Source organism: Bubalus kerabau, chromosome 14, assembly GCF_029407905.1.
Source record: "Bubalus kerabau isolate K-KA32 ecotype Philippines breed swamp buffalo chromosome 14, PCC_UOA_SB_1v2, whole genome shotgun sequence".
NCBI lineage: Eukaryota > Metazoa > Chordata > Mammalia > Artiodactyla > Bovidae > Bubalus > Bubalus kerabau.
Window position 1 is genome coordinate 3677320 of NC_073637.1, and position 16230 is coordinate 3693549.

Sequence of the window (16230 nt, forward strand, 5' to 3'; positions counted from 1 at the left end):
TGAAAACTCCATGTTCATCTGTGTAGAAAGTGCCAAGTTGATTCTGAAATCCACATGGAATGCAAGGAACCTAGATGGCCAGTGTAATCCTAAAAAAGAATGACAAGGCAGGAGGACTCGCGTTTGCCGATTTCTAAGCTTACTGCACAGCAAACTGCTCAAGACAGGACGGTACTGGCACAAGGACAGACAGACCAATGGACTTGAACACAGCGTCCAGAAATGAAATGATATGTCTGTGGTCACTTGAGTTTTTACAGAGGGGCTAAGGCCATTCAACAGGGAGCATCTGTTTTCGAGGAATGTTGCTGGGACAACTTTCTAGCCACATGGGAAAAAAAGAAGGTGGACCTTTATCTCATTCAGACAAGAACCGACTCAAATGCCCAAAGACTTAATCATAAGAGCTAACAGTGTAAAAGCCTCAGAAGAATACATGAAGCGAATTCTTCATGATCCTGGATTTGGCGAGATTCTTAAATTGGCAGCGAGTGCTGTTAAAAATGTGAATTTGATGCACTGCTTTATCTCAGTCATTTCAATTCAGGGTGATTTAAAGGAGTAGAAGGAGGAAGAGAGCAAAGATGGTCTGAGTTTCTGTTCCGTCAACACCTTTTTCTGATGCTGACCTTGGGAGCACGGAGCGTGACAGCAGTCGCCTGGACTTCTGTACCTGCCACTTCAAGGCAGTCAGAGGCTGGCCTTAGGGCCCTCACCCTCCTAAGTAGGCAGCATCTGGAGAAACGTTCTGTCACTCTTAGGAAGCCAGGCGCCACCGTGGGAGACGGCTCGAGTCCTGCAGAAGGTGTCTGACGGCACCACGCAGGGCGATGCACAGTCTCCATGGCAGCTCTGCCTGTCCTCATTCCACTGCATCGCCGAGCACACCCTCGACTTCCGCCATCCCCACCTGAAGACTGGGAGCGTGCAGGCTCGGGTGCCTCAGGGGCGTGCGGTCTGAGCAAACCTGGGGCTGCTCTTTAGGTGGGCATGTAGACCAGGCCCTGTGATGCTTTTGCTGTTACTAAAATACTCCACCTCTGCTCACTAAAGTGGCAAGAGGTTGTGTGAGGTGACACCTACCGAAGGGAAGAAAGATCAAACGTTAAAACCACAAAGAAATCTCTGAGTCCACAGAACCTGAACAATTCTGGTGTTTATTTCTCTCTGGTAACAATTCCTAAATGGGGAACTCATCAACTGGGGGCTCCAGGGGTCAGTGTCTGGCTCACAAGACAGTAAAGGACAGCTGCCTTGGGAGAGATGGGGAGATAGTCAGCCCCTCCAAAGGAGGCCTCTCACATCAGTGTGTTCCTGACTAGGATGGAGACAATGCTTAGGAACACAGTGGACTGCACCAATTGCGCATTTCCTTCGATATCCTCTTCAAGTGGATAATCGACTGTGATGTCCCTCTCCAGATTAGTAGGTCCTCCAAAATTGCACATGTTCGAACCACAACAATTAACCCAATAGAAACTGTTAAATCTATGAGTCGTCTTTCTTCTGGGGGTTTCCTGAGGCTCTTGGGCTCTATACAGAAATGTACAGTTAAATGTACAGTTCTTGTAAACGAGTATTTCCCGAGAATTCAAACCTAAAAAAGAAATAGAAATGAAAATCACTGATTTCATGCTTTCAACATCCAAATATCAAAGCACAGTTATCTTAACTAGCTCCATCCCTAAGTATTGTTGTTGTTCTGTCGTGCAGTCATATCTGACTCTTTTCGGCCCCATGTGCCTTGAAGACAACACGCCAGGCTTCCCTGTCCTTCATTATCTTCTGAAGTTCGCTCAAACTCGTGTCCACTGACTGACGATGCCATTCAACCATCTCATCCTCTGTATCCCCTTTCTCCTCCTGCCTTCAACCTTTCCAAGCTTCAGGGTCTTTTACAATAAACCGACTCTGCGTCAGGTGGCCAAAGTACTGGAGTTTCAGGGACCCTCAAGATCTTCTGTAACAGTTCAAAAGCATCAATTCTTTGGTGTTCAGCGTTCTTTATGCTCCAGATCTCACATCCATACACGACTACTGGAAAAAACATAGCCTTGACTATAAGGACTTGTGTCGGCAAAGTGATGTGTCTGCTTTTTAATATGCTGTTTGAGATGTGTCTCATCTTTTTTTTTCCAAGGAGCAAGCATCTTTTAATTTCGCCATTCTGCAGTCACCATTCTCAGTGATTCTGGATCCCAACAAAATAAAATCTGTTACTGTTTCCATTTCCCCCCCATCTATTTGCAATGAAGTGATGGGACTGCAGGCCATAATCTTCATTTTTCGAATGTTGAGTTCTAAGCCAGCCTTTTCCCTCCTCTCTTTCATCTTCATCAAGACTCTTTAGTTCCTCTTCACTTCCTGCCATTAGGGTGGTGCCATCTGCATATCTGAGGTTGCTGATATTTCTCCTGGCAATGTTGATTCCAGTTTGTGATTCATCCAGCCTGGAAGTTTGCACGATGTAATCTTTGAATAAATTAAATAAGCAGGGTGACAATATACAGCCATGATGTACTCTTTTCCCAATTTTGAACCAGTTCATTGTTAAGTCTGGTTCTAACTGCTGCTTCTTGACCAGCATACAGGTTTCTCAGGAGGCAGGTAAAGTGGTCTGGTATTCCCATCGCTTTAACATTTTTCCACAGTTTGTTGTGATCCACACAGTCAACGGCTTTGGTGTAGTCAATAAAGCAGAAGGAGATGGTTTTCTGGAACTCTCTTGCTTTTTCAATGATCCAACAGATGTTGGCAATTTGACCTCTGGTTCCTCTGCCTTTTCTAAATACACCTTGTATATCTGGGAGTTCTAGGTTCCTGTAATGTTGAAGCCTAGCTTGAAGGATTTTCAGCATCAACCTGCTAGCATCTGAAATGAGTGAAATAGTGCAGCAATTTGAACATTCTTTGGTATTGCCCTTCTTTGGGACTGGAGTGAAAACTGACCTTTCCTAGTCCTGTGGCTACTGCTGAGTTTTCTAAATTTGCTGGCATATTGAGTGTAGCACCTCAACAGCATCATCTTTTAGGATTTGAAGGAGTTCAGCTGGAATTCCATCACTTCCACTAGCTTTGCTCTTAGCAATGGTTGCAAAGGCCCACTTGATCACACTCTTGGATGTCTGGCTCTAAGTAAGTGACCATGCCATTGTGGTTATCCAGGTCATTAAGACCTTTTTTGTATAGTTCTTCTGTGTATTCTTGATGCTTCTTTTTTGTCTCTTCTGCTTCTCTTAGCTCCTTGCCATTTCTGCCCTTTATTGAGCCCATCTTTGCCTGCAATGTTCCCTTGGTATCTCTAGTGTTCTTGAGGAGATCTCTAGTCTTTCCCATTCTATTGTTTTCCTCTATTTCTTTGCACCGTTCACTTAAGAAGGCTTTCTTATCTCTCTTTGCTATTCTCTGGAACTCTGCATTCAGGTGGATACATCTTTCCCTTTCTCCTTTGTCTTTCACGTCTCTTCTCTGTTATTTGCAAGGCCTCCTCAGACAACCATTTTGCCTTCTTGCATTTGTTTTTCTTGGGGATTGTTTTGGTCATCACCGCCTGTACAATGTTATGAACGTCCGTCCATCCATAGTTCTTCAGGGACTCGGTCTTTCAGATCTAATCCCTTGCATCTATTTGTCACTTCTACTGTACAAAGTATTTTATTTAGCTCACACCAGAGTGGCCGAGTGGTTTCCCCTAGTTTCTACAATTTAAGTCTGAATTTTCCAATAAGCAGTTCATGATCTGAGCCACAGTCAGCTCTGGGTCTTGTTTTTACTGTTGTATAGAGCTTCTCCAACTTTGCCTGCAAAGAATACAATCAATTGGTTTTGGTATTGATCATCTGGTGATGTCCACGTGTGGACTCACCTCTTGTGTTGTTGAAAGAGGGTGTTTGCTATGACCAGTGCATTCTCTTGGCAAAACTCTGTTAGCTTTTGCCCTGCTTCGTTTTGTACTCCAAGGACAAAGTTGTCTATTACTCTACATATCCCTTGACTTCTTACTTTTGCATTCCATTCCCCATGATGAAAAGGACATCTTTCGGTGTGTGTGTTAGTTCTAGAAGGTCTCGTGAGGCTTCCCAGATGGCACCAGTGGTCAAGAACCTGCCTGCCAATGTAGGCGATGTAAGAGATCTAAGTTTGATCCTTGGGTCGGGAAGATCCCCTAGAGCAGGGCCCGGCAACCCATTCCAGTATTCTTGCCTCAATAATCCCACGAACAGAGGAGCCTGGCGGACTACAGTCCACAGAATTGCAGAGAGTCGGACACAACTGAAGCAACTAGCATGCACACATGCTAGAAGGTCTTGTAGGTTTTCATAAAACCGTTCCACTTCAGCTTCTTTGGCATTAGTGGCTGGGACATAACACTTGGATTACTGTCACGTTGAATGGTTTGTCTTGGAAACAAACCAAGATCATTCTGTCACTTTTCAGACTGCCCCCGAGTACTGCATTTTGGACTCTTTGGTTGACTATTAGGGCTACTCCATTTCTTCTAAGAGATTCTTGCCCACAGTAGTAGATATAATGGTCATCTGAATTAAATTCTCCCATTCCCGTCCATTTTAGTTCACTGATTCCTAAAATGTCAATGTTCACTCTTGCCATCTCCGGTTTGACCACTTTCCTGTTGGACAACATCCAATTTACCTTGATTCATGGACCTAACCTTCCAGGTTCCTATGCAATAGTGTTCTTTACAGCTTCAGACTTTCACCACCAAACATCTACAATGGAGGGTTGTTTCTGCTTTGGCTCAGCCTCTTCATTCTTTATGGAGCTATTTCTCTGCTCTTCCCAGTAGGATATTGGATACTAACCTAGGACGTTCATCTTTCAGTATCATTTGCCTTTCCATACTGTTCATGGGTTCTCAAGGCAAGAATGGTGAAGTGGTCTGCCATTCCCTTCTCCAGTGTACCACGTTTTCTTAGAGCTCTCCACCATGACCCATCTGCCTTGGGTGGCCCTGCACTGCGTGGCTCAGAGTTTCATTGAAATACACAAGGCTGTGATCCATGTGATCTTTTTGATTAGTTTTCTGTGATTGTGGTTTTCATTTTGTCTGGCCTCTGATGGATGGGGATGAGAGGCTTGTGCAAACCTCCTGATGGGAAGGACTGGCTTTGCGGAAGACCTGGTCTTGCTCTGGTGGGCAGGGCCTTGCTCAGCAAACCTTTAATCCAATTCTCTGCTGATGAGTGGGGTGGTGCTCCCTCACTGTAGTTTGGTCTAAAGCAGCCCAGTCCTGGAGTCTGTAGTGTCTATGATAGGCTGCAGGCTCTATGGTCAGGCTAATGGTGCTCTCCTCCAAGAGGATTTAAGCCAACACGCTACACCTCCCAGGACTGCTGTGGCCTGTGCCCCTGACCCCACAGCAGGCCACTGTCAACCCACACCTCTGCCAGAGACTCTCAAACATTCACAAGCAAGTCTGCCTTGGTCTCTTGTGGGGTCACTGCTCCTTTCACATGAGTCCTGGTGCACACAAACTTTTATTTGTTCAGTTCAGTTGCTCAGTCATGTTTGACTCTTTGCAACCCCATGGACTGCATGCAGCATGCCACGCTTCTCTGTCCATCACCACCTCCCAGAGTTTACTCAAACTCATGTGCATTGAGTGGTGATGCTATCCCACCGTCTCATCCTTTGTCGTCCCCTTCTCCACTCAACTTCAATATTTCCCAGCATCAGGGTCTTTTCCAGTGAGTCGGTTCTTCACATCAGGTGGCCAGAGTACTGGAGTTTCAGCTTCAGCATCAGTCCGTCCAGTGAATATTCAGGACTGATTTCTTTTAGGATGGACTGGTTGGATCTCCTTGCAGTCCAAGGGACTTTCAAGAGTCTTCTCCAACACTACAACTCAAAACCATCAATTCTTCAGCACTCAGCTTTCTGTATAGTCCAAATCTCACATCCATACATGATTACTGGAAAAGCCATAGCTTTGACTAGATGGACCTTTGTAGGTAAAGTAATGTCTCTGCTTTTTAATATGCTGTCTAGGTTGGCCACAGCTTTTCTTCCAAGGAGCAAATGTCTTTTAATTTCATGGCTGCAGTCACCATCTGCAGTGATTTTGGAGCCCCCCAAAATAAAGTCTCTCACTGTTTCCATTGTTACCCCATCTATTTGCCATGAAGTGATGGGACCAGATGCCATGATCTTAGTTTTCTGAATGTTGAGTTTTCAGCCAGCGTTTTCACTCTCCTCTTTCACTCTCACCAACAGGCTCTTTAGTTCTTCTACACTTTCTGCCATAAGGGTGGTGTCATCTGGGTATCTGAGGTTATTGATATTTCTCCCGGCAATCTTGATTCCAGCTTGTGCTTCATCCACCCCAGCGTTTCTCATGATGTACTCTGCGTATAGGTTAAGTGAGCAGAGTGACAATATACAGCCTTGACATACTCCGTTCCTGATTTGGAACCAACTACTCTGTTGTTCCATGTCCAGTTCTAACTGTTGCTTCTTGATCTGCATACAGATTTCTCAAGAGGCAGGTCAGATGGTCTGGTATTCCCATCTCTTTCAGAATTTTACACAGTTTGCTGTGATCCACACAAAGGCTTTGGCATAGTCAAGAAAGCACGAGTAGATGTTTTTCTGGAACTCTAATTTTTTCGATGATCCAATGGATGTTGACAATTTGATATCTGGTTCCTCTTTGTTACAAGGCCTTAAATTCTTTTGAAAAATGTTTATGCATTCCATGATTTTGGCCACATCAGGTCTTAGATGCAGGATGTGGGAGCTTTCCTTCTGGCACCCAGGCTTCTCTCTCCTTGTGGCCCACGGGCTCCAGAGCATGAGGGCTCATTAGTTGTAGAAGACGGCCTTAACTGCCCTGCCACGTGTGGGATCTCAGTTTCCCAACCAGCGTTGAACCCATGTCCCGTGCACTGAAAGGTAGATTCTTAACACTGGACCACCAGGGAAGTCCCCAGTGCCTAAACTTCTTGAGTTAGCAAGAATATTCAAGACCACTAGAATTTTCATTACCCCATGAACAACTTCACCTGGAGATGATTTTCCATCTACACTGCCAACTTATCTAGGCACCTGGCCTCCCTAAGTAAGTTTACAGTCCCTTGTAAGGAAGCTATACAAAGGAGTCGCTCTGCTCATTATTTGTCGTAAGGAATCTAGGGACCCAGAAATGAATGGAGACCAGGCAATATGTTTTTGCTGATGTCCCAAAGATCATACAGACCCTCAACAAGAAAGCGCCTATAGTATGGTCTTCTGCTGATAGTCTGCGGTCGCCACGGCCCTTCTACATCAGCTCCTTGGGTGGTAAGCACTTTCCTGAGGGATCTAAGGTGCATCCACGTTTTGGGCCTGCTTTGTTGGGAAACCTTGCCTGAGGACCACGCTCCTGTGGGAAACAAGGAATTGCCTAAGCTGCACTGGGGAATCTACCTCCTTGACCAGGGATGGCCAAGGAGTGGAGGCCTTGAGTGGCAGCAGTCCTTCCAGCCCCTGAAGACACGGCAGGACACCTGTGGACACATGGGCCCACGTGGCAGGCTATGTGTCTCTGCAAGAGGCTATTACTGCCTGCCCTTTAATGGGGCGCTGAGCCTCAACATAGAAACATGGTCTCAGGGTGGGTACAGAGAGAGAAAAGAGTGGCGCTGTCCCCTTAAAACTGCATTGGTGGGGTGACTCATTAAGGAGTAAGAAGGTAATCTGGTACTTACGCATGGAGACAGTAAAACAGCGCCTAATATGATAAGGACACGTTCTCTTAACTGGACAATGGAAGGTGTTTTTCACGATACACTCATGGCATTGTACGTTAAAGGTCCCTAGATAAAAGAGAACGGAGTCAGACTCCTCCTTCATTGCCACTCACTGCATCTGCCCAGCAGCCGGCCCCTTCCCTCAGCCTCAAGAACTCCCTGAGGCTACACAGCTCAGTCCTCAGTGGGCTCTGAGCCTGGGCAGCACGAGCTTCCTGGACACCAGGACGCCAGGTACACCCAGGAGTTTTTTCTTCTCAGAGACAGGTTCTCAGGAAAGCTCCCAGCCGTCAGGACTGTGAGCCTCTGCTCTGTTGATTGACCCACCTTTTCACGCAGAGCCTGTAGTCATAAGGGGCCAAAGCATCCCTGAGTTCCCTGCACCCAGCCATGCCCGCCTGTTCCAAAGAGGAAGGGCCACAGCCAGAGACTCCCCCGCGCCCACCCTGCGGCCCTGCGTCCACTGGTCCTTAGAGGGGCTTCCCTCCATCCTGACCCTCCCCCTGCTCCTGGACACCCTGTGCTCACCAACTGCACAATTGCTAAGATGGAGATCTCAGCTGGCTAAAACGGTGAAAAGTCCATTCAGACCCTTAAAATGACCCCAATCAAGTCAAGTCTCATCCTCTCCAAGAAACAGAAGCACTGATACTCACAGGGCTCGACGAAGCCCAGTGGCAATCCCATGAAGAGGAGGAAGGCAAAGAGGAGCATCATCCCTGTGAGGGCTTGAACCTATAGGTGAGGAAAGCCAGGGCACAAGTCAGCAAGTGTGTGGCTCTTGTAGCCACTTCTGGTCTCTCATCTGAGCAGCACGAGTCCTGGCCACCCTTCCCACCTTCCAGCACCTCTGGCTCTCGGCTGAGCATGGCTCTGGGTAGTGACGAGCTTGCAGCCCTTTCCTACACACAGTGGCTTCGCCTCGCTCAAGCCTTCATCCTATATGAAGACATGCTCCTACTCTCCATCAGGCAGAGCATGAGGCTCAGAGTGGTCTGGGGCTGTCTCCTCGTGGCCCTCACACTCCACAAGAAACCCCTGATCTCCCTGTGGTGTCCCAACCTCAAGGCTGACCTGTGTGAAGATCTGGAACATGCTCCATTCAAGTACCTCTAACTTGTATGAGCTCTGAGACAGAGGTAGAGGGCAGTGACAAGAGAAGAGGAACTAGTGGAGAAGAAGCCAGAAGCCCAGTGCCTATGCTAGGAAGCATGGACCACATGCCTTCATGTCTCCCGGGGACTGGGAGTCCCATGGCTCCACATTTCTAGAAGGGAGGCCCTGCGGCTCGTCACCCGAGCCCACACACCAGCACTGGCTGGAGGGAAAGCACCCCCAGCACCAGGAGTGCCCGCATCTGAAACATTTCCTTGTGGGGACTCATCAGCAACCTTGAAGCCTCCGATGTCTACGGTCCTTCCGGATATTCCCTCCCCGCCCCCAGGGGCCCCGTCTCCCTTGTCAACCAGGAGATTTGCCCTTTCTGCTCAGGGGCTCCTGTCTGAGGGACATGCCTCGCCTGCTGCTGCCTGTCACCCTGAGGAGACCCAGGGGCAGCCCCTGACAGGTACCTGCCACGGGACCAGCTGAGGCCCAGGATGCGGGCTGACTGTGCATCAGCCAGCCATGCTCCTCGGGTGGGGACCATCGGTGTCCTGCCCTTGGGCCCCTGGCTCTCTTCACTCATGCTCTCTCAGGGATGGCTGGGCCTCAACCTGCTTATGGCCAAAGGTCCTCCCACTCGAGGTGAATTTGGGTCAAAGCAGCAGGTGCAGAGGACCAAGACTGAGGAGGGGATCAGAGTCATTGCCCTGCAGGGGCTGCTGATCTGCCCAGCCAGTCAGCCTCCCACGTGGTACCACCGTCTCCATGTCCAAACCCCTTCCCACCCGTCCTGTCTGCTCTTCTTACATCTGTCCCTTCCTTCAAGCCACCCGTGCTCCCACTGCCAGTCTCGAGGGCAGCTCAGACCCAGAACCACCCCAAGTGCTCCCGGAAGAGGAGCCTCAGATCGAGAAACCAAGGAGACTGTCATATCCACCATCTCATCAGGATAGCGAGGGAGAGAACAAGACTGTGGAGGAGCAGGTGGCCATAGAGTACGTCTCTCTCCACGGATACATCAGGAATACACCTTTAGACACAGAAATGCGTCCAGAACTCCAGCTGAGAGTGGAGAGGAGCGCCTGACCAGTGGAAAACAATATACAAAGCCATGCAAAACTCAGTAGGACAAAGCAACTAGAGGGATAAACAGGACTGTTAGCAGGACTGGACCTGCCCTCAGCCAGTGGGGGAACTGAAACAGGGGTCTGATCCCGACACTGGGGCGATTGTCTGAGCCAGACCAGAAACATTTAAGGCTCAGAGTGAAACAGCTGTTCCGTGGCCACCTAAATGGAATGAGAACCAGAGAGTCCTTTCCACAGCCATACATACCCCAGACAGGGACGCAGGTCCCCTGGAAGGCGCATCGACTGGGAGCTGGAGCTTAGGGACTGTGGGGCAACCCCAGGGCAACGACTGCTGTTGACTGTGCGAGACACAGCGAGGGATGTGAGCAGGGAGACTGTGGTGGGAAATGCCTGTGGAAGAAAGCCAGGCAGCCATGGAAGCAAGGCGATACTGCTGAGTCATATGCAGGGCATGAAGCCATCAACATAGCTTCTCTCTCTCCACACACCAGCATCGGCAGCTGAACAATAGAGAGGCTGGCCCATCAAACGTTTGACACACTGAACCACAGAGTAGGACCCCACCCAGGGTACCTCTCCAAGTGCCTAATGTGCCGATCTACAAAGTAGGACCCCAGACAGGGGGACCCCTCTATGTGCCTGATGCGCCAAACAACAGAGAAGGACCCTAAGCAAGGGAATCCTCTAAGTGCCTGAATGGGCGGAGCTACGGAGAAAGACTGGCCAAAGAGGCCTTCTGATCGCCAGCTACAAGACGCTTGAAACAAAGACTCTGATAGGGCCATAACTCCTGTGGCAGAGGCAGTCCATGTCCCTGCACACTTGGTGCTCCAGGGTCTTCGCAAGCCAAGCAGCTGTGCCGCCTTCACGTTCAACTCTAACTGGGGCAGAGCTGCCGCAGGCAAAAAAGTCTTGTATCTAAACACACAGGGGCACTTCGGTAGTGTCCCAACTCTTTGTGATCCTGTAGACTGTGGCCTGCCAGGCTTCTCTGTCAGGGAAGGGGGTTCTCTAGGCAAGAATACTGGAGCGGATGGGCTAATACTGGTTGCCATACCCTTCTAGAGCACTATATTTTCTGCTGCCCTAGCTGCCAATTCCCCTGAGTACCTGTGCTGCCGGAACCCCTGTGACCCAAGCAGCTGCACCACCTCCACACCTGGCCCTCTCAGGGGCAAAACCAAGTCCTCTAGGGCAGCCCCAGGAGCAAACCCCAAAGGACAACCCACATGCACAGGTGGAAATAAAATCACAAGTGAAACCCAGGAGCAGTGTGGCTAAGGAAGAAGACCCAAAATCTTCCCGCCAGCCTTACAAGCTGCAGATTAAATCCACAGGATCAACTAGGCAGATTCTGTGTCTACAGTATATATAAAAGCACATTGAGAGCTCCCACAGAAGAAAATGAACTAGTTCTGATAGCTGTGGACACTGAAAACAAGAACACACAGGAGTAGGACCAGATTAGAATATGAGATGCCCCTGCAGCAGGTCCAGAGACCAGCACAGTGTTGGAGGGCATCCTAGGAAGGTGAGGTGGACTGTGACTCCCAGTGAGGGAAAGGACTCTGACAGCAGCAACTCAAGAAAAACATTTATTATTCTGTTTTTTAATTAATTAATTTTATTTTACAATATTGTATTGGTTTTACCATACATTGACTTGAATCTGCCGTTGGTGTACATGTGTTCCCCATCCTGAACCCCCGTCCCACCTCCCTCCCCATCCCATCCCTCTGGGTCATCCCAGTGCACCAACCCCGAGCACCCTGTATCGTGCATCGAATCTGGACTGGAGATGCGTTTCACATATGATAATTCACATGTTTCAATGCCATTCTCTCATATCATCCCACCCTCACCCTCTCCCGCAGAGTCCAAAAGACTGTTCAATGCATCTGTGTCTCTTTTGCTGTCTCGCATACAGGGTTATCATTACCATCTTTCTAAATTCCATATATATACGTTAGTATACTCTATTGGTGTTTTTCTTTCTGGCTTTTTTCACTCTGTATAATAGGCTCGTTTCATCCACCTCATTGGAACTGATTCAACTGTATTCTTTTTAATGGCTGAGTAATATTCCATTATGTATATGTACCACAGCTTTCTTATCCATTCGTCTACCAATGGACATCTAGGTTGCTTCCACGTCCTGGCTATTATAAACAGTGCTGAGATGAATACTGGGGTACATGTGTCTCTTTCCATTCTGGTTTCCCTGGTGTGTATGCCCAGCAGTGGGAGTGCTGGGTCCATATGGCAGTTCTGTTTTCAGTTTTTTAAGGAATCTCCACACTGTTCTCCACAGTGGCTGTACTAGTTTGCATTCCCACCAACAGTGTAAGAGGGTGCCCTTTTCTCCACACCCTCTCCAGCATTTACTGCTTGTACACTTTTGGATAGCAGCCATTCTGACTGGTGTGAAATGGTACCTCATTGTGGTTTTGGTTTGCATTTCTCTGATAATGAGTGATGTTGAGCGTCTTTTCATGTGTTTGTTAGCCATCTGTATGTCTTCTTTGGAGAAATGTCTGTTTAGTTCTTTGGCCCACTTTTTGATTGGGTCGTTTATCTTTCTGGAATTGAGCTGCAGCAGTTGTTTGTATCTTTTTGAGATTAATTCTTTGTCCATTGCTTCGTTTGCTATTATTTTCTCCCATTCTGAAGGCTGTCTTTTCACCTTGCTCATAGTTTCCTTTGTTGTGTAGAAGCTTTTAGTTTTAATTAGGTACCATTTGTTTATTTTTGCTTTTATTTCCAATATTCTGGGAGGTGGGTCATAGAGGATCCTGCTGTGGTTTATGTCGGAGAGTGTTTTGCTTATGTTTTCCTCTAGGCGTTTAATAGTTTCTGGTTTTACGTTTAGATCTTTAATCCATTTTGAGTTTATTTTTGTGTATGGTGTTAGAAAGTGTTCTAGTTTCATTCTTTTATGAATGGTTGACCAGTTTTCCCAGCACCACTTGTTAAAGAGTTTGTCTTTTCTCCATTGTATATTCTTGCCTCCTTTGTCAAAGATGAGCTGTCCATAGGTGTGTGGATTTATCTCTGGGCTTTCTATTTTGTTCCATTGATCTATATTTCTGTCTTTGTGCCAGTGCCATACTGTCTTGATGACTGTGGCTTTGCAGTAGAGATTGAAGTCAGGCAGGTTGATTCCTCCAGTTCCATTCTTCTTTCTCAAGATTGCTTTGGCTATTCGAGGTGTTTTGTATTTCCATACAAATTGTGACATTATTTGTTCTAGTTCTCTGAAAAATACCGTTGGTAGCTTGATAGGGATTACATTGAGTCTATAGATTGCTTTGGGTATTATACTCATTTTCACTATATCGATTCTTCTGATCCATGAACACGGTATAATTCTCCATCTGTCTGTGTCCTCTTTGATTTCTTTCACCAGGGTTTTATAGTTTTCTATATATAGGTCTTTTGTTTCTTTAGGTACATATATTCCTAAGAATTTTATTCTTTTCATTGCAATGGTGGATGGAATTGTTCCTTGATTTCTCTTTCTGTTTTCTCATTGTTAGTGTATAGGAATGCAAGGGATTTCTGTGTGCTAATTTTATATCCTGCAGCTTTACTATATTCATTGATTAGCTCTAGTAATTGCCTGGTGGAGTCTTTGGGGTTTTCTATGTAGAGAATCATGTCATCTGCAAACAGTGAGAGTTCTACTTCTTCTTTTCCAATTTGGATTGGGATAAATGCCCTCCAAACCAAACAAAAGAGGAAGAGATAGGGAATCTACCTGATAAAGCATTCCGAATAATGGTAGTGAAAATGATCCAAAATCTTGAAAACAAATTGGAGTTACAGATAAATAGCCTGGAGACAAGGATCGAGAAGATGCAAGAAAGGTTTAACAAGGACCTAGAAGAAATAAAAAGAGTCAATATATAATGAATAATGCAATAAATGAGATCAAAAACACTCTGGAGGGAACCGACAGTAGAAAAACGGAGGCAGAAGATAGGATAAGGGAGGTAGACGATAGAATGGTAGAAATAAATGAAAGAGAGGAAAAAACAATTAAAAGAAATGAGGACAACCTCAGAGACCTCTGGGACGATGTTAAATGCCCCAACATTCGAATCATAGGAGTCCCAGAAGAAGACGACAAAAAGAAAGGCCATGAGAAAATACTTGAGGAGATCATAGTTGAAAACTTCCCTAAAATGGGGAAGGAAATAATCACCCAAGTCCAAGAAACCCAGAGAGTCCCAAACAGGAGAAACCCAAGGTGAAACACCCCAAGACACATATTAATCAAATTAACAAAGATCAAACACAAAGAACAAATATTAAAGCCAGCAAGGGAAAAACAACAAATAACACACAAGGGGATTCCCATCAGGATAACAGCTGATCTTTCAATAGAAACTCTTCAGGCCAGGAGAGAATGGTAGAACATACTTAAAGTGATGAAAGAAAATAACCTACAGCCCAGATTACTGTACCCAGCAAGGATCTCATTCAAATATGAAGGAGAAATCAAAAGCTTTACAGACAAGCAAAAGCTGAGAGAAATCAGCAACACCAAACCAGCTCTCCAACAAATGCTAAAGGATCTTCTCTAGACAGGAAACACAGAAAGGGTGTATAAACTCGAACCCAAAACAATAAAGTAAATGGCAACGGGACCATACTTATCAATAATTACCATAAATGTAAATGGGTTGAATGCCCCAACCAAAAGACAAAGACTGGCTGAATGGATACAAAAAAAGACCCCTATATATGTTGTCTACAAGAGACCCACCTCGAAACAAGGGACACATACAGAGTGAAAGTGAAGGGCCGGAAAAAGATACTTCACGCAAATAGAGACCAAAGAAAGCAGGAGTAGCTATACTCAAACCAGAGAAAATAGACTTTAAAACAAAGGCTGTGAAACAAGACACACATGGACAGTACATAATGATCAAAGGATCGATCCAAGAAGAAGATATAACAATCATAAATATATACGCACCCAACATAGGAGCACCGCAATATGTAAGACAAATGCTAACAAGTATGAAAGGGGAAATTAACAGTAACACAATAATAGTGGGAGATTTCAATACCACACTCACACCTATGGACAGATCAACTAAACGGAAAACTAACAGGGAAACACAAACTTTAAATGACACGATAGACCAGTCAGACCTAATTGACATCTATAGGACATTTCACCCCAAAACAATGAATTTCACCTTTTTCTCAAGCGCACATGGAACCTTCTCCAGGATAGATCACATCCTGGGCCAAAAATCTAGCCTTGGTAAATTCAATAAAATTGAAATCATTCCAAGCATCTTTTCTGACCACAATGCAGTAAGATTAGATGTCAATTACAGGAGAAAAACTATTAAAAATGCCAACATATGGAGGCTGAACAACACACTGCTGAATAACCAATAAATCACAGAAGAAATCAAAAAGAAATCAAAATATGCATAGAAACGACTGAAAATGAAAACACAACAACCCAAAACCTAGGGGACACTGTAAAAGCAGTGCTAAGGGGAACGTTCATAGCAATACAGGCTTACCTCAAGAAACAAGAAAAAAGTCAAATAAATAACCTAACTCTACACCTAAAGCAACTTGAAAAGGAAGAAATTATGAACCCCAGGGTTAGTAAAAGGAAAGAAATCTTAAAAATTAGGGCAGAAATAAATGCAAAAGAAACAAAAGAGACCATAGCAAAAATCAACAAAACCAAAAGCTGGTTCTTTGAGAAGATAAATAAAATTGACAAACCATTAGCCAGACTCATCAAGAAACAAAGGGAAAAAAGCCAAATCCACAAAATTAGAAATGAAAATGGAGAGATCACAACAGACAACACTGAAATACAAAGGATCATGAGACTATTATCAGAAACTATATGCAAATAAAATAGACAACTTGGAAGAAATGGACAAATTCTTAGAAAAGTACAACTTTCCAAAATTGAACCAGGAAGAACTAGAAAATCTTAACAGACCCATCACTGGCACAGAAATTGACACTGCAATCAGAAATCTTCCAACAAACAAAAGCCCAGGACCAGACGGCTTCACAGCTGAATTCTACCAAAAATTTAGAGAACTAACACCTATCCTACTCAAACTCTTCCAGAAAATTGCAGAGGCAGGTAAACTTCCAAACTCATTCTATGAGGCCACCATCACCCTAATACCAAAAGCCGACAAAGATGCCACCAAAAAAGAAAACTACAGGCCAATATCATTGATGAACATAGCTGCAAAAATCCTTAACAAAACTCTAGCAAACAGAATCGAACAACA

General features: G+C 45.6%; 1 protein-coding gene across 2 annotated transcripts in view; it reads right to left on the reverse strand.

Annotated features, from left to right (window-relative positions):
* Positions 1 to 1138: 1138 nt before the first annotated feature.
* LOC129627166 (glycosyl-phosphatidylinositol-anchored molecule-like protein) overlaps positions 1139 to 16230 on the reverse strand; it is a 28314-nt gene continuing 13222 nt past the window's right edge. For both annotated transcript variants that reach the window (XM_055546817.1, XM_055546818.1), the window contains exons 2-4: positions 8405 to 8483; positions 7707 to 7814; positions 1139 to 1597 (exon numbers count right to left, since the gene is read on the reverse strand). In XM_055546817.1, the coding sequence (XP_055402792.1) occupies positions 1299 to 1597; positions 7707 to 7814; positions 8405 to 8465 (468 nt within the window). In that variant the 5' untranslated portion in view covers positions 8466 to 8483 and the 3' untranslated portion in view covers positions 1139 to 1298. The remainder of the gene's footprint in view (positions 1598 to 7706; positions 7815 to 8404; positions 8484 to 16230) is intronic.